Genomic DNA, 23181 nt, shown 5'->3' on the forward strand with positions numbered 1-23181 from the left:
TGTAATATTCTATTAAAGAGCAAAATATGGGATAAAAACAAATTATAAAAGATTCATCTAGATTCTGGATGTGTATGATCAATATTTGATTTATTCTAATAACCATGAATTTATTAATATCAAACTCTAATACAAAATAACTTCCTAGTCTATATTATAGATATTAGGATCCTTTGCAAGAAATTATTTTAACACTTTTGTGTGTTTGCCATTATATTAGTCTCTTCGCATGCTGTTATTTCACAAATTATGCTATAGTTATGTGTTTATCTTGTTTGGCATTTGTCTGTCTTGGAAAACCCACCGTACTCAGAGGAATAAAGAAGCTTAAACAATAAATATAAAAAGCATATCAGAGACTCCTTTTGCTCTCCAGTTTAGGGTTGCATCTTTAAGAATTAATTTAACATAACTTATATGTAAGCTTTTATCTTTATTGCATTTTTCTCTAATTTATATATTTGCACGCATTTAGACATCTAATCCATTTACCTATGTTTGCCAAATATTTCTTTAGTGGTTCTACTTCTCATAAACTGAACAATTTTTTTTACATATTACCCCAAAATTCTCACTGTCCAAAATTTTGTTCTGAAAGTGCTCGTGAATTATTGCTAGAATGACATTCAAACTCTACCTTAATGTCAAAAGCATATATGCCCAATGAAATGTAATAGAAATATTGTTTTAGATGGATTCATCAAATGTGCTCACTCCCTAAATCAAAAAACATTTGGTTGTTTCTTCTGAATATCACTAAGTCAAAATTATAGTATCTCTCATGTTTAGAATACTCTTTTAAAATGCCATGCTATTACAGAGAACTGGGAGAAAGGTAAAAATAGTTAAAATAGAATTTGAATGTCATTTTAGCAAAAAACCCACTGCCTTGACCTGCAACATATTGGCCAACTATCCATAAAATTAACACCATCCCAACATTTAGAGAAAACAATCTATTTGACTAATCAGAGTATATTCAAAAACCTAAGTTTCATATGATTGTAAATCTACAACATTTGTTCTTCTCTTTAGAAATACAATATTTTCAAATGTACAAAGTATATTCTAGGAGATAAAAAGATAGACAGATAAATAGTTTAGGACTGAATTCTACATTTTCTCCATACTCCCTTCCTTCTAAAATTAGTTTTCAACATCTTGACAAGGTCAGGATCTGCAATTATACTATGGGCATACCTGCTTTCTCGCAATAAGTTCAGAAGATCATCCCTAAAAGTGTCTCTGTTTTTCTCCAAAATTCCTCTTACATCATACTGAACCTGTTTGAAAGAGTGAAAAAAGAATAATTTTTTAACTATCATAAAGAACAGAAAAATACCTATTTATTAGTTTTTTTATACCATTATTACTTTATAAAAAACTGAAGTTGGCAAACATACCTAATACTTCTGCTGTTCCTATTTTCCTCACAACAACTGTGATGTTGGTTGGGCTGAGAATGAGTGAGTGGTCCAAAGTCACTCAACAAGCTTTCTTGCCTAAGGCAGGACTCAAACTTGGTCTCTTACTTTCTAGCCAGCACCTTAACCACTACACCAAACTGGCTCTCACATAAAGCTTCTTTTAATTTGTAAATTGTTGCAAGACAAAACTAAGCTGCTCCTGAAACACTGTTTGGAAGAATTTCAATAAACATAGGAAAGAAAGATTACCTCCCCAGCATAGTGTTTCACTCCAAAGTTGTGGACAGCAACTCTTGGTTTCACATAAAAAGGATTGTTCTATTAATAAGAATAACAAAAATAAGTCAAATAGGTTTAATTATAAACAAATGAAATATAGAAAAAGGGAAAATCTTCTGTCAAACTATGTTTCTCAGAATTTGCTTGAAAGATGACTTTTTCAAAAAAAAACCTGCCACGTTTTAATTATTGGACTTTTTAAACATTGTTCCAAAACATAATTTCTATACAGGCACTGTGTAAAACTAAATCTTTCAGGAAAAATGTAAATCAAAGATGCATTGACAAAACATATCCTGATCTATTAATTTCAAGTATTAATAGATAAATATTTTAACTTAATAAATAGATTTGCTCAGTGAAAACCCAGAATTTTAACGATCAAAATTTACATTAGCACTGCATTTGAAATTCAGGGAATTTATAAACAAATTAAAAGAACATTACTTACTGCATGCTGAATGTGTAACTTTGCCAATAGGGTTTTATCAGTAGCTTGAGGAAAGTGACTCTCCTCATTGATCAGAGCCAACAAACCAAGTTTCTAAGCAATCAAGACACAATAAAAAAATATGTTAAGTAGGCCCCATATTGTTCATGTCCCTCTCTCTCTTCCCTCTCTTTGTGTGTGTGTGTTATATAAGTGGGATATGCATGTGTGTGTGTCTATACACACACACACACACACACATACACACACACACACACACTGCTCAAAAAAATAAAGGGAACACTTAAACACAATGTAACTCCAAGTCAATCACACTTCTGTGAAATCAAACTGTCCATTTAGGTAGCAACACTGATTGACAATCAATTTCACATGTTGTTGTGCAAATGGAATAGACAACAGTGGAAAGCATAGGCAGTTAGCAAGACATCCCCAATAAAGGAGTGGTTCTGCAGGTGGTGACCACAGACCACTTCTCAGTTCCTATGCTTTCTGGCTGATGATTTGGTCACTTTTGAATGCTGGCGGTGCTTTCATTCTAGTGGTAGCATGAGACGGAGTCTGCAGCCCACACAAGTGGCTCAGGTAGTGCAGCTCATCCAGGATGGCACATCAATTGTGGGAGGAGATCCCTCAGAAGACCATCCGCCACCTCATCAGGAGCATGCCCAGGCGTTGTAGGGAGGTCATACAGGCATGTGGAGGCCACACACACTACTGAGCCTCATTTTGACTTGTTTTAAGGACATTACATCAAAGTTGGATCAGCCTGTAGTGTTTTTTTTTTTCACTTTAATTTTGAGTGTAACTCCAAATCCAGACCTCCATGGGTTGCTAAATTTGATTTCCATTGATAATTTTGGTGTGATTTTGTTGTCAGCACATTCAACTATGTAATGAACAAAGTATTTAATAAGAATATTTCATTCATTCAGATCTAGGATGTCTTATTTTTGTGTTCCCTTTATTTTTTTGAGCAGTGTATGTATGTATGTATGTATGTATGTATGTATGTGTATGTGTATGTGTGTATGTATGTATGTATGTATGTATGTATGTATGTATGTGTATGTATATATATATATATATATATATATATATATATATATATATATATATATGAGACATATATATGACATATATGTATATGACATATATGTATATGACATATATATATATATATATGACATATATGTATATGACATATATATATATGTCATATAGTATTATAATTCAAGTATGTAGAAAAGGGTCAGGGTTTGGATATCATCTAGTCTGTTTTCATGTATAAGTGTATGTATGTACATACTGTACGTGTACACACACACACACACCATTCCATGAAATAGAACAGTAACAGGAAACATGCAGCACTGTGACATAAGTGGCACACTATGTATTTTTCAATGTGGGGCAAAAGAAAGGAAACATGGGATTGTTTTTTGTCCCTCAGTTCCATATCTGTGTGATACACCATAGTAGTTTTAAGACAACTGTTAAATTATGCAGTTGCGTTTGTATCCTCTGGCAGAACAGACTTACTGTTGAACAATTAGAGGAAAATGTACCAGGAAAGACCCTGGTATTCCAGATAATAAGCAAAATTAGATATCATAAGTAAAATTAGATATTATAATAAAAATGTACTTGATTCTCTTGATTAAAAGACAAGGGAGTAAATAAATATTTTTGTATCAAAAAGAGCTGGGGGGGAACACAACTGTGACCCAGGAACAAACATGAACCCTATGTATTGATAAACAAGAATTAAAAACATATGATCAGGTGAAATTTGTTGTTCAGTTGTGAAAAAATAATATACTTTTTAAACATTCTGACTGATCATATGACATATGCTATAATTTGAGGTAAACAATTATTATTAGTAAATCAATATTTACAAAATCCCCCTTAAATTTTAGACTACATATATATCTACCTTTTCAATAAGATCCAAGCATTCCCCATTATCTGTCCAGTCAATGTCTTCCCACTGGAGGCCTTCTCTAAGAAAACCCAAGAAAGAGATTTTATTAAATTGCACAAACTGTTTTAGTTGTCCAAAAGAAAGTTGGATGAAAACATGCATCCTTACAATATCGGTACAATGAATTTTATGGGGAATCCAAAATCTCTAAAAGAACTATGTTGAAAATGAAATTGACACAAATATTCAAGCTATAGCAGAGAAAATAAATAACATTTAACAATTCTTACCTACTATATTCTAATTGCTCTAATGAAAAAATGTGCTTGTTGAAATATTCCTGAAGTTTTTCATTTGCATAGTTAATACTGAATTGTTCAAAACGATTAACCTGGAAAAAGACAAATCATAATGCAACATTGAGTAACTGACATTCCTGGTCAAGTAATGCAAGAGGAAAAGGAACGATGTTTAAGCATAACAGCATTAGTTATATGTAAATGTTTGGAACATACCTCAAAATTTTCAAATCCAAAAATGTCTAAAATGCCAATGGACTTGAAGTCGTCCTTGCCTTTGATTCTGCTGTTGATTTTTTTAATAACCCAGGCAAAGCACTGGGAGTAAAGTGCCATAGCTGCTGAATCTCGGCTATCTATAGCCTGGTGGTTGATAATAAAAAGTAGATTATTTTATGACCTGATGGCATTCCTCAAAATAATGTTTCTAAGAGACATGACAAGCAATGTAATAAATACACATAACACACATATATCCCTATACTTTATTACTCCCTTCACAACTAAGTTTTCCCTCTCATTTTGTTGCTGCTATAACAGAGAATCAGTGCTGATTCTTGGTGACTTGCCTGGAGAAGTCCCTGCAGTTTTCTTGGCAAGATTTTGGAAGTGGGTTGCTATTGATTTCTCCCTAGGGGTGAGAGAGAGAGACTGGCCAAAGGTCACCCCAAACAGTTTTGTGCTTAAGACAGAATTAGAATTCATGCTCTCCTGGTTTCTAAACTGATGAACTGTGGGTTCTCTTTTTCCTCTAACTTCTGCCAAATAGATACACATTTTTCCTTTCTTCCTATCCCTGACTTATGATTATAATTTGGATTGGAATCTCAGTCATTGAGGGAAGCAGTCATTAAACGAGATGTCCACATGACTGCTTCAATCAACAATTGCAATCCTGGCATTTCTGGTTGCAGTTGTTAAGCAGAGTGATAAAAGAGCTGCCTGCCAGGATAATTTCCAGCTTTGCAATGCAGGTAGTTCTTGCTCTCAAATGTTCCTGCAACCCACCAAAGAAGCTCAGTTCCCCTCTGTGCACACAGGGGAACTCCTTTGAGGTACTGCAGGAATAGAGGTGAAATCCTGAAGAGTTCATCTCCATTCCTGCTGTCCTTTCCAAAGAATTTCAGTTCCACTCCATATGTAACATTCTCTGCCAGCTTCCCCGCTGAGTTTCTATGGAAGCTGACAGAAAAAATTACAAACAAGGATCACATGGTCACAGGGTTCTTCGTAACCAGTCATAAATGCAAGCCAATTGCCAAATGCCTGAAATGCAGTCATGTGACCACTGCGTGTGTGATATTTACAACTGCCAGAAGCGCTTTACAGACTGTAAACCATCCTTTCTGAGGCCACTGTAATTTTAAACAAGCAGGTGTAATCTTCCTTCCTGAACAGAGCTGATATTTCTACATGAAGCTAAGTGCAATTCATCAGGAGTGGAATGACCTGCCCTAGACTTTAATGTAATGTTGTCTCTCTGTAAGAATACCGATGGCAGATTTTTCATTTTAAACATAGTATCTTGGGCATGCATACTATTTAGACTTCTGGAAACTACACCACAGTAGAAATAAAAAATGAGATTATTTTTCAGAGATCCTAAATACTATACACAAAAACATTCTAAAGTGATTGGATTGTACCTGCTGTATATTAAGAGGTGTTAGAATTTCTTCTCCCCTGAGTATCATTGATCTCTGTGTCAATGCTTCAGTTAACTGTGTTGAGTCCAGCCCAAGTAACTCTGCAGATCTATTCAGAGCTAAGAACAATACAGCAACAAACTATAGTAACAGAAAGAAATACTAAAAACGCAATAGTATTATTTGGGAAGATAAAAAAAAAACCCTAATAAGCAATTTGCCATTCATATGTATTATTTTCCCTCAACAGAATCTTTTTCTTACATAATGCCATTCTCCAAATTACCTAAATTACATTTCAGAGTAAATCCATGCCAATGAAAAACAGATCTAGAGGACTGAAGAGATAGGAAGTTAATTGAAACTAATTTTGTAATTTGTCCTAATTTAAATTACTCAAAATTTGAACTAGAAAGACAGGACATAGATATTCATAATTATATTTAGTAAATAGCCATTTTTTCACCTGTTTTGAAGGACACCTGTGCTCCACCAGCTGTAATAAATTCAATATTGCCAAGATGCAAAATGCCAGCAAGGAGCCTAAGAACATCTCGTACCTCCTCAGTGGTGAACTGCATCACTTCCATTGCCGTCTAGAAAAGACACACAATATGACTGAGCCTTTGAGCTCATTCGTATCACATAATACCATCCAAGTACTATCTCCCATATATGAAGAATCTCCAAAAAGTCTCTTCAGAAGGACGGGTTTCTCCAAAATGAGCACGATTTTGAACACATGAAGCCTTTCCTTATTTCTTGCTACTTCAGTGTTGAGTTGCAAGGAGAAGAGATTCAGATCAGAAGAAAAACCCACCATCATTCGGCACCATCTGCAGGCAATTAAAGTAAGAGTACCAAGAACTCTGCAATTAAACCCTGAGCTACACATATTCTCTTCTATTGGAACTACCTATGGTTTTCCTTGATGGAACCTTGATGGGAAAGGATGAAAAAAACTGGTCAAACTCACAATGACTTCTTTGAATGCTTCTGCATCATTGATTGTCTTGTCTGCTACACATCCAGACTGGTTCAGGTAGTGATAGTTCTCAGGTGCAGATAGGTAAAATGCATCTGAATGGAGGAAAAACATTTCTATCATGCTAAATCTAATATTCAAATTTGCTTAAAATCTACAGGAGAAGTAACAATCAGAATTTGTATAGATTTCTTGGAATAAAGAGCTCAGACTTGTTCTACAGATTGATGATTTTCTGGAGATTAGTATCAAAGTACTGATAGTATTTTCTACAGAGGTCCTTCCCCTCACCCCAACTTCTCAGCAAGACTTTGTCAGTGAAACAGTTCAGAAGTAGGGATTGTAACTGCAATCTATATAAGATTTAAACTCAGGTGGGTTAGTGATTGGAGTCTTCCTGGCAGGTGCTAGTTAAATGGATGCTAGAAATGGTGTTGTCTCTATTGTGATTGGTTTGCCTTGCCTGCTTGCTGAGCTGGATATGATCCACTACCCAGAGAGACAACTGCTATACACAACAACTCCTACAGAGACACCCCCCCACTAATATTGCTGGAATTGCTGCATTGAAGAAGACATGCTGGGTCAGGGGTGAAATATCTGCATAAATCCTGATCAATATCTTGGCATTAATCTCCTAAAGCCTGGAGAACCTGATTATGATATGTGTATGTACTTCAAAATTTGTTTCAATTATTTTTAATGTTGCTTTATAACAGCACCTGAAGTATGAAAATAGATTAAAATGGGTTGCTCATCAAGTAACAATGTGCTTATGGACTTGTTATGGACCTTGGCACTCAATGTCTTAGCAGAAAGTTATTTGGAGAACATAAGTACACTAGCATATTCTCCTGTCTCCTACTTTACAAAAAAGCTACTTGCTATACTGTTTCTACTCTATTCAGGAAATTATTTGTCCTGTTGCTATTCCCTCATGATTCAGCTTCTCATGTTTAACAGGATTTATAGCACGGGCAGGAAAAAGTTCAAATTTTCATGATTGTTATCATCACTTGAAGAAAGAATGTTTTCTGAAAATCAGTAATTTCTTTTGGAAAGAGCCATTGTTTAAATATAAAACTGAGTCCCACCTTTCTTTTCTCCCTCAATCCCTGCCAGCAGGGCATAGAATATGTGATAATTTCTCTCTCCTGGATTTTGCCTTACTACTCGATTCTATGAGACAAAATATTTAGAAATATATTCAGCAAAATCCTTTACATTTTTAAACAATTCAAAATATTAGAAAAACTAAAACTAAAAAATTACCTTTTCTAATAAATCTTTATGAGGCATCAAGTGAATAGGTCAAGGAACAAAATGGTTCAGTTGAACTTGTAATGTATATATTATTTTTGTTAGAATGTTTAGTCAGAAGAATGTTCAATTGTATTAGTTTCCTTTAATTTTAAAAGTTCATTTATTGTATATAAATATTAATTGCTATCTTTTTATTGGCAGCTGAGCTCCATGTCTGGTGATGAAATATATTTGTAAAAGAATTACCCATAAGTAAATTACACAAGAAACAGATCCCGATATAATATGTAAAACTCTCTTTTTCTTTCTCTCACATATATCTTTTGTTTGCTATGAAGATTTAGTAGAATACTATCAATCTTTCTGGCAATATTTAAAAAACCCAGGAAAATATATCCACTTTAAAAGGATTAGTTACTTTTATACTAAGGAGTACTACTAGAAAATAATATGTTCCTAATAGAATATTTTCCTGCTGAGCCAGGCAGCAGGACCAACACAGATTGAAAAGGGGAAACATATCTAGGATTAATTAGAGCAAACCTGGCTCAGATTAATCACTCACTAGCTGACACACTGCACGATAGAATTGAGTGGATTATCTACTTGATTTATAAAGCTGAATATAGAGCTATATTTTAGCTTTTCCTAGGCAAAAGTTAATATTGCTACCTAATATTAAGTTTGAACAGTTTTACTCTGAAGATTAACACAAATGAGTGATAAAAAAATAAAAATGTACATTTTCTAATATTTTGTCAAGATAGCTTCCTACATTAAACCATGAGAGAAAGAGAAGAGGATTTTCAGAGTTTCTAATATTCTAATGAACAATTTTGGAGTAAAGTAAAACATACAAGTTGTCTTACATATCTGTAGACACACACACACACACACACACACACACACACACACACGGAAAGAGAGAGAGAGGGGGGGACACACAGAGAGAGAGGGAGGGAGAGGAAAGGAGAGGGAGGGAGGGAGGGAGGGAGAGAGAGAGAGAGAGCTCGTACAACAATTACAAGGCACAGAAAATACAGGATACAGTCTACAATTTTTCCTCCCTGAATATTGCCTTCCTGACAGAAGTTCAGCTGAACAAATTTCCCAAAGCGACTAGAGTTGTTGTTGTAAACAGTCTTTGCATTGCCAAATGCTTCCATAATTGGGCTGCAGTAAAAAAAAAAGACAAAAGTTATTAAGTGTTTATTAGTCCCATAAAAATTATAATAAATCTTATTGATGGAAATATTGTAACACTAATGTTTTTAAAGGTCTATTCACAGTATAAAAGGCATCAAGTCATCTCAAACAAGTCATGAACTTCTAGTACATTTTTAAATATTCCTTGAAAGAATAATATACCAGAAGAGGGAGGGAGAAGCAGGGGGGAACCTGTTGGGGTGTCAGTGTACAAAATAGTCCAGACAAGAAATCTCTCTGTGAAATGGACATTCTCTAAATTTGATTTATAAATAAATAAACAAATTAGACAAGAAGCTCATCCAGATGGACTAGTTCTACTTTATTGTATGGTTACACTGACAGAATCTTGCAAGTCTGAAAGTGTCTTTGCATCGCCTTTCTGACCTTTGCTTGGAATGACCCACTTTAAATCAGATAATTATGTTCTATTAACAACTCCCAAAACCAGAAAAAAAAATTACCCATAACAATAAGGAAGCTTCAACCTAAAAAGAGATCACTTTGGCGGAAAAACAAATCAGGTCACGTTGCCAACTTCAAAAGCCGATACAAAAATTTATGCCACCAAATAAAGACTGAATGCACCAATTATCACATTAAACAAGAGGAAAACCTTCTACCCACCAATTCCACCCGTGCTTTCTACAATTTTGTAAACAACAAACTAAAAGACTCAAGGTCCATCCCACCCCTGCAAGGACCTAATGGTAAAGACTACAATGATGACACCATTAAAGCCAACCTCTTTAACACATTCTTTGGCTCAGTATTTGTAAACAGCAATGAATTTCCTAGTATTTCCTAGTCGAGCCACAAACAACCACAATGATCTAATACATATCGATTTTACAGAAGACAATGTTGAAAAAGCACTACACAATCTAAAACCATCTCTATCTATTGGACTGGACGGAATATGTGCCTACTTCTTAAAAAAGCTATCCACTGCCATAGCCGAACCTCTAAGCATAATTTTGAAAAATCTTTCAGGACCAGCTCCTTGCCAAAACTATGGTCACAAGCCACGGTCATCTCCATCTTCAAAAAGGGAGACCCCAGCCTAGTTGAAAATTACAGACCAAGCTCTTTATGCTGCGTCACCTGTAAAGTCATGGAATCAATTATTAACCAATCCATCATCTTCCACTTAGAAACAAACAACCTACTCTCTAATAAACAATTTGGTTTCAGAAAAAAACTATCCTGCAATCTGAAACTCTTACACTGCAAAAACTTATGGACTATACAACTCGATCAGGGCAAAGCAATAGATGCATAGTCTACATAGACTTCTGTAAAGCCTTTGATTCAGTGGTACACGACCAACTGCTCCTAAAACTAAAATCTTATGGTGTCTCTGGACACCTGCATAACTGGATGGAAGCATTCCCGTCAAACAGACAACAAATGGTCAAAATTCTATCCAATTCTATACCTGTCAAAAGTGGTGTCTCCCAAGGCAGTGTTCTAGGACCAACTCTCTTCATACTCTACATAAATGACCTCTGTGATCATATTAAGAGCAACTGCGCCCTTTTTGCTGACGATGTAAAGCTATTCAACACCACAGACAATACTGCTACCCTTCACAAAGACCTTGACTATGTATCAGAATGGTCAAACAAATGGCAACTTCAAATCTCGACAAACAAATGCTCTGTCTTACATATTGGCAAAAAAAAATCAGAAAATAAAATACAGGCTGAATAGTCAAGACCTTGTTGATGATCCAAACTCTGTCAAGGATCTTGGAGTACTTATCTCTAATGATCTAACTGCTAGAGCCCACTGTAACTACATAGCCAAAAAGGCATTAAGAGTTGTAAACCTAATCTTATGTAGCTTTTTCTCTGGTAATATTACACTACTAACTAGAGCATACAAAACATTTGCTAGACCAATACTCAAATACAGCTCATCAGTCTGGAACCCACATTATGTATCTGATATTAACACAGTTGAGAAAGTCCAGAAATATTTCACAAGAAGAGTTCTCTACTCCTCTACTCATTGCAGAATACCTTATGCCACCAGACTTGAAATTCTAGACCTAGAAAACCTAGAACTATGCCGTCTTCGGTCTGATATAAGTATAGTATATAAAATCATACATTGCAATGTCCTACCTGTCAATGAATACTTCAGCTTCAATCATAACAATAGAAGAGCAAACAATAGATACAAACTCAAGGTTAATCGCACCAAACTTGATTGCAGGAAATACGACTTCAGCAACAGAGTGGTCAATGTCTGGAATACTCTTCCTGATTCTGTGGTTTTTTCCCCAAACCCCAAAAACTTTAACCTTAGACTTTCTACTATTGATCTCACCCCTTTCCTAAGAGGTCTGTAGGGGGCATGCATAAGCGCAGCAACGTGCCTACCGTCCCTGTCCTATTCTTTCTTTTATTTTTCTTATATGTATCCATAACTATGTTTTTACTTATACCTATTATCTTGTAAGCAATTGACAAACCAAATAAAATAAAAAAATAAAAATAAAATATTCAACAATAGATTGACAATTGGGAATTAATAGGGGAAGCCAATTCAAGCTTGAGTGAAAGGGGTATCTTTTCTTGCCTTGCTAAATTGCATGAAACATAGTTTGATCAATGATAGCTGGCTGCTGCCATGAAATCACCTTACTGAATGCTTTATGATATACCACATCAATCTTTGAAAGATATATTTTCAAGGAAACAGAAAAATACATAAAGTATTATGTCAACATATAGCTTTTACCTAAGTTAAAAATACTTCTACTGAGAAAATAAACTTTAAAGAGCACACACAAATTCTAATTTATTAAATTATCAACAACTCTTTTGTTGTTGTTGTTGTGAAGTCTTTTCCGACCCATCGTGACACCATGGATAATGTTCCTCCAGGCCTTCCTGTCCTCTACCATCCTTCGGAGTCCATTTAAGCTCATGCCTACTGCTTCAGTGACTCCATCCAACCACCTCCTTCTCTGTCGTCCCCTTCTTCTTTTGCCCTCAATCTTTCCCAGCATTAGGCTCTTCTCCAGTGAGTCCTTCCTTCTCATTAGGTGGCCAAAGTATTTGAGTTTCATCTTCAGGACCTGGCCTTCTAAAAAGCAGTCAGGGTTGATCTCGAGGACTGACCAATTTGATTGCCTTGCAGACCAAGGGACGTGCAGGACTCTTCTCCAGCACCATCATTCAAAGACCTCAATTCTTTGGTGCTCAGCCTTTCTTATGGTCCAACTTTCACAGCCATACATTGCAACTGGGAAAACAATAGCCTTGACTATGCACACTTTTGTGGCAGGGTGTTGTCTCTGCTTTTTAGTATGCTGTCTAGATTTGTCATAGCTTTCCTCCCCAGTAGCAAGAATCTTTTAATTTCTTGGCTGCAGTCCCCATCTGCAGTGATCTTGGAGCCCAGGAAAATAAAATCTATCACAACCGCCATTTATTCCCCATCTATTTGCTAGGAATTGAGAAGGCCAGTTGCCATGATCTTAGTTTTCTTAATGTTGAGTTTCAAGCCAACTTTTGCACTCTCCTTCTTCCATCAAGAGGCTCTTTAGTTCCTCTTCACTTTCTGCCATTAGAGTGGCATCATCTGCATATCTGAGGTATTAATATTTCTCCCGGCAATCTTAATTCCAACTTTTGATTCATCTAGCCTTGCCTTTCTCATGATGTGCTCTGCATATAAGTTAAATAGGCAGGGTGACAGTATACAGCCTTGCCTGATTCCTTCCCCAATTTTGAATCAATCAGTGGTTCCGGGTCCAGTTCTCACTGTTGCTTCTTGACCCACATATAGGTTCCTCAAGAGACAAATAAGATGGTCTGGTACTTCCATCTCTTTAAGAACTTGTCACAACTTGGGGTGATCCACACAATCAAAGGCTTTAGCATAGTCAATGAAGCAGAAGTAGATGTTTTTCTGGAATTCCCTAGCTTTCTCTATGATCCAGCCTATCAACAACTCTACCAACTATATATAAAAATCTAAGAGAGGTTCAGTTAATTTCCTTGTTTGCCCACTGCTTAGGAAATCCCCTTATAGTAGGGGTGTCAAACTAGTGTTGTCATGGTGGTATCACATGACAACTTTTCCCCCCCCCTTTGTTAAACAGGGTGTGGGCATGGCCAGCGTGTGACGCATCCGGCCCACAGGACACAAGTTTGACAGCCCTGCCTTATAGGATATTATATGGAGTTAGATGATATAAGTTTAACTACTCATCCCTGATACTACTAAGAGTTTTGTATTCTGTCAACAAGCAGGCAAGCTTATGCTGAAATAACTTCCTTCCATAAGTCTTGTTTGTTGTTTTCCTTATGAAAATGCCACAGCACATATATACCTGCTCTCCAAAATTGCTTGTTCAACACTAGCTATTTTCTCCATACAAGAGAGTTCCAGAGAATGTTGGCTTACGGCAGACAAAAACTTGAGAATCAACTTAGTGCTCTCCGTTTTACCGGCACCACTTTCACCACTGGAAGACAAAAAAGAAAACAAGCTACAGTTAGTCAGACCAAATACCTTGTGAAAAGATGGACATTTGATGGATGTAGATGAGTATTTTTGTACGGAAAAGGCTTTCAACCTGGGAGCAGTGAACATCTGTGCCATTTTTACAAGGTTTTATATAGTTTTTACACTGTTTATGCTAAGAAAATGTGTTTACAGTAAGTCAAGGACAATCTGCATTGTAAGTTCACATCTGGTTTTAACAACTGCCCTTATCCTAAACAATGGTCCTAAACCAGAGGTCTCCAAACTTGGCAACTTTAAGACTTATGCACTTCAACTCCCAGAATTTTCCAGCCAGCATAGCACAGAAGTCCACAAGTCTTAAAGTTGCCAAGTTTGGGGACCCCTGTCCTAAACTATCAATGAGAGGTGCATGGCATCACAAAAGGAAACAAGGAAAACAATGTACACCAGCAAATATTCCTAAGATAAGCAACCAGATCATGCACCCTACTGGTACTACTGCTGGCTGCAGATGCAAGGGAGCAATGGTATATCACATCCTAATGCTCATATGTTGTTCTCGTCACCCTTTGGCTAAGTTATTATATACCGTGTTTCTCCAACAATACAGCCTCCACCAATAGGAAGGCCCAGTATGATTTTTAGGCATGAGATGAAATTAAGTCCCGCCCCCAAAATTTAGGCCTATTTAAACCCTGCATTTCCCTGCCATTTCTCACATCATTCATTAGAACTACACGAGGTGAAGAGAAATGGGGGGGAAGGGCGGGGGGTGGGGAGAAAACTTGCCTTTAGGAGTGCCCTGCAGGTAGCCTAGGCTAGAATACCCCGATAACTGATAGAAGTTCCCTGAAGGCAGAGTCCCCAGCTGCTTCAGGGCGAGGCGAGGCTGCCTGTGTCCCCTCACCTTTAGGCAGTCCATTTGAGCGATGGAAGCTCCCCAAGTGCAGTCACCAGCCACTATGTCCCCTCACCTTTAGGCAGTCCATTTGGGCGATGGAAGCTCCCCAAGTGCAGTCACCAGCCACTTCAATCGGCTGGTAGAAGTGGCCTTGGGGTGAGGGGAGTGTGTGTGTGTGCTCGCCCCAAGGCCGCTTCTACCGGCTGATTGAAGTGGCTTGTGACTGCAATTGGGGAGCTTCCATCACCCGAAAGAGACTGCCTAATGGCGAGGGGACACGGGCAGCCACACCTTGCCCTGAAGCAGCTGGGGACTCTGCCTTTGGGAGCTTTCATTTGCTGATAGAAGTGGCCTCACGGTGAGGGCAGTGTGTGTGTGTGTGCGCTTGCCCGAGGCCGCTTCTACCAGCCGATCAAAGTGGCTGGTGACTGCACTTGGGGAGCTTCCATCGCTCGAAAGAGGCTGCCTAAAGGCGAGGGGACACGGGCAGCCACGCCGCCCTGAAGCAGCTGGGGACTTCGGGAGCTTTCGTCGGCTGATAGAAGCGACCTCGCTGCGAGGGAGTGTGTGTATGCGCTCATCCCGAGGCCGCTTCTACCGGCCGATCAAAGTGGCTTGTGACTGCACTTGGGGAGCTTCCATCGCCTGAAAGAGATTACTTAATGGTGAGGGGACATGGGCAGCCACACCACGCCCGAAGCAGCTGGGGACTCTGCCTTCGGGAGCTTTCGTTGGCAATAAGTGGCCTCACAATGAGGTACGTGCATATGGGCCGCTCTAGGTGGGGGAGGAAATTAAGTCACCCCGAAAAGATGGCCTAGCCGTGGTCAAAAAAATAAGGCCCGGCCTTATTTTGTGAGAAACATGGTATTGTTGTACTCACCATGGGAACCTTTAACTCCAATATTTTGAAAACCTGATTTCTAAATAGCAATGTGCTTCACAACCAACAGAAAAAAGCAGTGTATTTCAAATAAACTTCACACATAAATCCTTGGGCTTGACTTTTCTGTAAGGTTCTAATAATCAGCGAAGTCATCATATTAACATTTTTATTTTGATATGGCATACTAAATCTTCCCATGAACAGTTGATTCTTGTCCAGAATGAAGTTTTCCTTTTGCTTTTGTTGGAAAACAGGAGGGTTTGAAAGTTTTCAAAGCATAGCTAGAGGCAAAAAATCAAATAACAGAAATATGCTATACTTTGGGTATGATCACTTCACCAGTAAGTTATTTCTTCCTGCTACAACATTCCCCTAAATCTTAGCTGTTTCGGAATTTTAAAAAAAATCTGGATTATTTTACTTATATCACCTGCCTTGTTCGTTAACAACAATCATTATGAGCAACTGCAAGGGGCACTGACTATGTACAAGGATAAGGCAAAACCTGTATCAAATATGGCACCAGGCTAATAGGAATATCAGTTACCGACACCGTCACACATATATACAAACACTCCTTGCATTTTATCCCTTCCAGAATGTCACCTTCTCTCCTTCATCCCAATGAGTTAAGTGAAGCATGAAGCATATCAAATATAATTGGTCAATCACCTTTATGTTGTAAATATATCAGTTGTGTATGAGGAGAGAGGGTGATGTAAAGGCAATGGTAATGGCTTAAATCCTGAGGAAACCCCTAGTTTTATATGTCTTTTATATGTGTTTTTGAAAGTCAATGAAAATAACACCTTTTGCTGAAGTTATTAAAGAGCGCAGAGAAACTTTCCCATTTACACCATATGTTCTGATGAAAAATCCTGAAGAAGGAAATAGCTATTACATTTTTATGGCATTTCAGTTGGTCCTCATAAAGATATTGCCCAACTGTATATATTGTTTCAGTAACACAATAGGTACCACACAGCAATAAATCCTAGGACTACACTCCTCATACTTTAGTTGAATAAAATTCAATTAAAAACAATCCAATAACTCATTATAATTATATAGTCATTAGAGCATGGCCTAATTTCAGTACGATCTGCAACATAATGATAAATAACAAGCAGGTCCACTAGAGGGGGTTTGCTGTCTTTAATGAGCAATGCACCAAATACATAGCTATGATTTCTATAACCCACATTACTATACTTATAGCGTACTTATAGAAGACCAAACAAAATAATTATGCTAACATACTGTATAACTATAATCAACCAACCAACCAATTAATTTATTGTAACTGCAACTCTGGAGAGCAGGTATAGTACAACAACCAATAACATCATGGCATAGAATAAATGATATTAAACAGAAACTCCTCATTTGTAGCTATAAAATAGCCAGTGTGCTATGTAACCCTGATCAGGATCAGATATTATATTTCTGTTTGGAAACAAGTCCTGCAAAATTTGAACATCAACGTCTTCAAATCACTGTTTTATTATCTCTTTCATTTTTAAATAGCCTAGAAAAGTCATAGCCCCTAGAACAAATTTCTGCCCAAAAGCCTTTTATCCACTAATTTGCAAGCCATACCAAGCTTTTTTTTTTTTGTTCCTAAGCTTTCAAAATCTTTTGTAAAATGGGTTCAAAACATTGTAGACAATTGAGGTAGTGATTCTTTCTAGCTGTAGCAGCAATTGGCTCAGTCAGAAATGGAGTCAATCAATAACACTGGCAATACCAGTTCAGATGTGTGACAGCTAAGAATGCAGTACATACTCAATCACCTTTATTGTTTGCCCTGAACCTAAAGAAAACAATCATGATATACAGTCCCTACTGAATGTAGAATAAAAAAATTCACTAATAAGACAACATGGCAGGTTTTATTAGCTGGTGCCAAAAATTGGGCTACCGTTGAAAAGATTTTCTGCTCTCTCTGGAAAGATGCATTTGACAGTTTCAACACACCCAACTTTCTCTGGCAACAACATCAGTCTTCTGCTTTTGCCTATACTCTGCAGCAACCTGCCTACATTTAAATCAGTCATTAAAAAATAAAAACCATAACAATTAGCATTTAATCTCTAGCTATCATCAACAGATGGGTGCCTTTTCATCCCAATTCACAGCAGTTTTTGAAAATCAATCTTTATAAAGAACAGGCCGAGCTGCTAATAGTGATGAGAGGTACAGTTGAATATATATGATAGGGATGGTAAAATTAAGATTAAAAAAAACTAGAAAGTTTCTAGTAATAGCTCAAGTTGCTTTAAAAGCTTTTACAGTTTGGGACTATATTATCTAAAGCAGGGGTGTCCAACCTTGACAACTTTAAGACTTGTGGACTTCAACTCCCAGAATTCCTCAGCCAGCAAAGCTGGCTGAGGAATTCTGGGAGTTGAAGTCCACAAGTCTTAAAGTTGCCAAGGTTGGACACCCCTGATCTAAAGGGAACAAGTCTTCTTAGGGTTTTGTACCTGTACCTGTATTTGGATAGTAAGATGAATTATATTTAAATGTGATAGACAGAAGACAGGTGATATCACTTTGGGTTATCTTGCTCAGTGTCTACTCAGGAGGTGGCCTTTCTCATGAAAATCTCCCAGCTTTGGAATTGCCTCCCCACCCCACCCCCTCAGGGCAACTGAATGCCTTTTCAGAAACAGTTGAGATTCTTTTCATCCCCCACAGGCATTTGAATATGTTTATTATAAGCTGCCCTGGAAAAACAGTAAAAAGCGGTATAGCATTTTAAACGTACAAACACTTAAACATATCCAATTTAACTCATTTGAAACATTACTACGAATAATGATACAAATGAGATCCTGGAGCTATCATTGCCTCCCAAGTAATCCTATCAAAGAAGATATGTTAAGACTTTGAGGCAAGGACGCTACAGAAGAAGGAGCTCAAAAACCACGATGGGTACAACCACACTATCAAAGCTCCAATCTTTTATATATAGGTTCATGTGGCATTCACATACAGAGAAAGGGTGTTGGTACTTACCTGACACACCCGTTCTCCTTGAGCTGCGAAGAGCATCCAGTAGTGGGAGGTGCTTCAGTCTCTGTTTATCTAGGCTGGGCTTAATTTGAGGAACGCTCCTCCTCCTCCTCCACGGGACTCCTCCCCACAGTTCCCCAGTTTTGGCGAAGATGAGAGAAACAAACACCCTCGCCCTTAATACTGTAAAAATTCGTTGGCCGAAACAGGATCCCACCAGACGGAAGAGTAAGTACCAACGCCCTTTCTCCCACAAGCTGCTCAGAGCATCCAGTAGTGGGACATACCAAAGCTTGGTCTGTCCTACAGGAGGGACTCCGTCTGGCCTGGAATCCCCTCCTGGTCCCTGTGGACCCGTTGCAGAACCCTTCTGCCAAAGGAGGCCTCGGCTGATGCATACACATCTATTTTATAATGCCTAATGAAAGGCGATGGAGCGGCTCAGGTTGCGGCACGACAGATGCCAGTGTTTTGTGCCTGCGTGGCCCATGCTGCCGATGTTGCGGCGCTCCTTGTTGAATGAGCTGTTATGCCCCTGGGCACCTGAAGTCTGATACGTTTTCGCTATTGCGGCCTGTAGCCAACAGCCTATTGTGGAGGATGAGACCTTGCATCCCTGATTGTTGGGCTGAAAAGACACAAATAAAGCCTCCGTTTTTCTAAAAGAGGCTGTGCAGTGAATATATATTCGTAACGCTCACCTCACGTCCAGCCGATGCCATTGTTGTCCTAGCCCTTGGGATGGCCTGGGACAAAAATTAGGAAGTATCAGTTCTTGTGCCCTGTGAAAGGCTGAATTAACTTTGGGTATGAACGTAGGATCGGGACGAAGGACAACCCTGTCGGAATGGAAGACGCAAAGATCTTGTCTTATCGACAAGGCTGCCAGTTCCGAAATACGATGAGCGGAAGTGATCGCTACAAGAAAAACTACTTTATACGTCAGAAATTGAAGACTTGAAAATTGCAAAGGCTCGAAAGGGCACTTAGTAAGTGCAAGAAGGACATTGTTAAGGTCCCAAGTGGGATAATGGTGAACCGTTGGCGGGCGTAAGTTTGTGACTCCTTGAAGGAAACACTGTATGCGTGGATGATGGGAAAGAGATAGGAGACCTTCATAAGTGACAATTGACGACAAGCCCGCCACTTGTCTTTTCAACGTATTAGGTGCTAATCCCCTGTCAAGCCCCTCTTGTAAGAACTCTAGCATCTGAGCCACAGATGGAGAAATGGGATCAATTTGAGACTTGGTACACCATTTACAGAAACTGGACCACGTGGCATTGTAGATGCGAGTTGTTGAGGGGCGTCTGTCAGATTGGATGGTGGCGATAACTCTGTTGGAAAACTTTTCGCTCTTCAGACGACTCCGCTCAACCTCCAGATGGTCAGGTGCAACCATTGAGGGTCCGGATGTTGAAGGGGTCCTTGGGTTAACAAGACCCTGTCTGGCAGAATTCTCCATGGTGTTGATACAGATAGATTGCGGAGGTCTGCACACCACTACCGTCTGGGCCAGTAGGGAGCTACCAGAAGCAGTTCTGCTCTCTCGTCGAGCAGTTTCTGGATGACCTTGGGGATCAGTGGAAGTGACGGGAATGCGTACAGAAGCCCCAGGGGCCAATGGCAATAGAGTGAATTGAAATTCTCTGCTCCATGTGAGGGGTATCTGGAAAGAAATCTTGGGAGCTAGCGTTGAGGGGGGAAGCGAACAGGTCTACTACTGGCTGCCCAAATGTCCTGGCCACCTCTTGAAAGAGGGTCGGATGGAGGCGCCACTCTGATGGATCTATCGTGGCCCTGCTTAGCCAATCTGCCTGTGTATTCGACAGTCCTGAAATGTGTTCTGCTCTGATGGAAATCAGGTTGCTCTCTGCCCAATGACACAATCACTTCGCTTCTTGCATGAGGTGTTTCGACTGAGTTCCTCCGTTTGTTTATGTGAGCTTTCGTGGTTACGTTGTCAGTCAATATTAATGTGTTGGTTGCGTACCTGTGGAAGGAAGCTGCGGAGAGCCAGGTGTACTGCTCAAAGCTCCAGCCAGTTTATGCTGCGCGATCATTCTATGGAGGACCAGCAGCCTTGGGCTGTGAGCAATTGAAAGTGAGCTCCCCAACCAATCAGGTTGGCATCGGTGGTGATGGTAAGTCTGTGGGGCTCTTTGAAGAGGCAACCTTTGTTTATGACTGGTCTGGTCCACCAGAGGAGAGATACGAGGACCTGTGATGGAACTTTGACCTTGTATTTGGAGTTGCTTCGGCCTGATCGCTGGTACGGGAGCAGGAACCACTGGAGGGATCTAGTGTGGAGCCGGGCCCAAGAAATAATAGATATACGTGAGATCATCTTGCCTAGCAATTTTGATAGATCAGCTAGGGACACCCTCCTATGAACCCTGACCTCCTTAACTAATTGATGAATGCTGTTTTGTCTATCTGGTGACAGGAAAACTTTGCCTTCCACTGTATCTATGACTGCCCCCAGATGGATTAATCGAGTCGAAGGTGTTAAATGATTCTTTTTCCAATTTATTGAGAACCCATGTTGTTGTAGGGAGTGTAATGTGGTCTGAGTATCTATGACTGATTGATGAACAGAAGATGACAAAATTAAGATATCATCGAGGTAACACTGCAGTCGTATGGGGACACCCCGGAGATGAGCAGCGAGGGCTGCGAGAACCTTTGTGAAGGTCCTGGGGGCAGAGGCTAGTCTGACGGGAAGAGCCACATATTCAAAATGGAGATTATTATAACAGAATCATAAAAATTTATAGTGGGAAGGCCAAATTGGAATATGTAAGTACGCCTCCGTCAGATCTATAGATGTAAAGACGTCGCCTTTTCTGATACCAAGTAAGATAGATTGTAGGGTATGCATTTTAAATTTGCAATATACTAAAAATTGAAAAGGCTACTAAAAGGCGTTTCAAATCCAAGATTACTCTCCACCCCCCTGAACTTTTGGGAACAACGAAAAGATGTGAATAGAAACCTTGCCCTGGTTGGTCGGTAGCTACTGGTTGGATGGCTCGTATGTCTAGTAGGTGCTGAATAGCTGTTTCCATAAGATTTCGTTTAACCGGATCTCTGGAAAGAAGGCATGACATAAAGAAGTTTGGGGGAGCGGACTGAAACTCCAGTGCGAGGCCGAATCTGATCGTGTCTCTGACCCAGGAATCAGACGTTGAGGAGTCCCATTGGTCCGCGAATAATTTAAGGTGGCCACCAATGTGAGCTGGGTCCATGGGGTTATCTTGGACGCCGGAAAAATCTATTTTCTGCTCCTCGGAAGGATTTCTTGGGTTGGCCACCCCTTCTGTTCTTATCCCCAAAGTCTGACCTCTCTGGCTGTTGCCCTGGTCGGAAAGGTGGGGGTCTCTGGTATTTGGCTGAGAACAGTCCCTGATAAAAGGGCTGAAAGGATCCCCTCCAAAAGGACTGAGGGTTTCTAGGGTCTGGCTTCCAAAAAAGGGAGGGTAAATTTTTCTTTTTGTTTCGAGTCTCGATGAGTAGCGGATCAAGGGAAGGGCCAAACAGTCTGTCTCCCACTAGAGGAGACGAAGCGAGCTTGCATTTATGTTTAATATCCGCTTGCCAATTCTTTAACCATAGCAAGCGTCGCGCTGTGACATGAGAAGTGATGGCTCTGGCTGAAAACTTAACTGCATGAAAGGTTGTGTCAGCTGAGAATTCGGCAGCTGCTATAAGCTTTGCAATGTCTTGATGTGCTCTAGTGTTGGAATTGGGGACATGCTCCCGTAATAGCCGGAGACATCTAAGGGAAGAACGGGTAAAGAAGGAAGTGGCCAAGGCCGCTCTGATGGCCCACGCATCAGACTGATGGGCCCTGTGTAGGGCTAGTTTGGCCTGTTTGTCCTCCAGCTTTAATGCCTCCAGCGCTTCACTGGGAATGGAGGACGAGGATGATAATCTCACAATGTGTTCATCTACCTCAGGAGTATTCAACAATTTTTAAAAATCTGGGGCCAAATTAAAGAATTTCCTGTCGTAACCAGTGGGGGCTGGGTACACTGCTGCAGAAGCCCACTGTTTCTGTACCAGGTCTGCAAACATGTGAGGGACTGGAGTCACGTCTGCCTCAACTACAGGTTGGGTGAAAATGAGATCCTCTGGTCCCTCGTCTGAGCTGGAGTGGTAGAAGGGGCCGGCTTGTCCAGTCGCGCAGTATTTTTGGCCTTGAACAATAGAGATTTGAAAAGTTGTGGCCGGAACAACCCTGTAAATACAGATTGGTCGGGAACGAGACCCTCATCTCAGAAATCCCCCTAAGGGGGTCTGCTTCCGATATGGCCGGGTCAGTATCATACATTGATTCTGATTCACTCTGGTCCATGTGCTCAATGTGTTCCACCTCTTCCGCCTCCTCCTCCTGCGGCTCCTGTAG

General features: G+C 39.4%; 1 protein-coding gene across 2 annotated transcripts in view; it reads right to left on the bottom strand.

Annotated features, from left to right (window-relative positions):
- Nucleotides 1-23181, bottom strand: part of MYO10 (myosin X) — a 158582-nt gene that overhangs the window by 67662 nt on the left and 67739 nt on the right. The window contains exons 5-17 of one of the 2 annotated variants that reach the window (XM_026673439.2): nt 13832-13966; nt 9326-9450; nt 8287-8300; nt 8109-8193; nt 7006-7109; nt 6496-6625; nt 6030-6148; nt 4600-4746; nt 4375-4475; nt 4097-4163; nt 2158-2250; nt 1677-1745; nt 1201-1283 (exon numbers count right to left, since the gene is read on the bottom strand). In XM_026673439.2, coding sequence (XP_026529224.1) covers nt 1201-1283; nt 1677-1745; nt 2158-2250; nt 4097-4163; nt 4375-4475; nt 4600-4746; nt 6030-6148; nt 6496-6625; nt 7006-7109; nt 8109-8193; nt 8287-8300; nt 9326-9450; nt 13832-13966 — 1272 coding nt within the window. Of the gene's footprint in view, nt 1-1200; nt 1284-1676; nt 1746-2157; nt 2251-4096; nt 4164-4374; nt 4476-4599; nt 4747-6029; nt 6149-6495; nt 6626-7005; nt 7110-8108; nt 8209-8286; nt 8301-9325; nt 9451-13831; nt 13967-23181 lie in introns of those variants that run through there. The other variant, XM_026673440.2, reaches the window with a different exon arrangement.

This window comes from Notechis scutatus, chromosome 3, assembly GCF_049901735.1.
Source record: "Notechis scutatus isolate UNSWTSFEM ecotype Mainland chromosome 3, rNotScu1.2, whole genome shotgun sequence".
NCBI lineage: Eukaryota > Metazoa > Chordata > Lepidosauria > Squamata > Elapidae > Notechis > Notechis scutatus.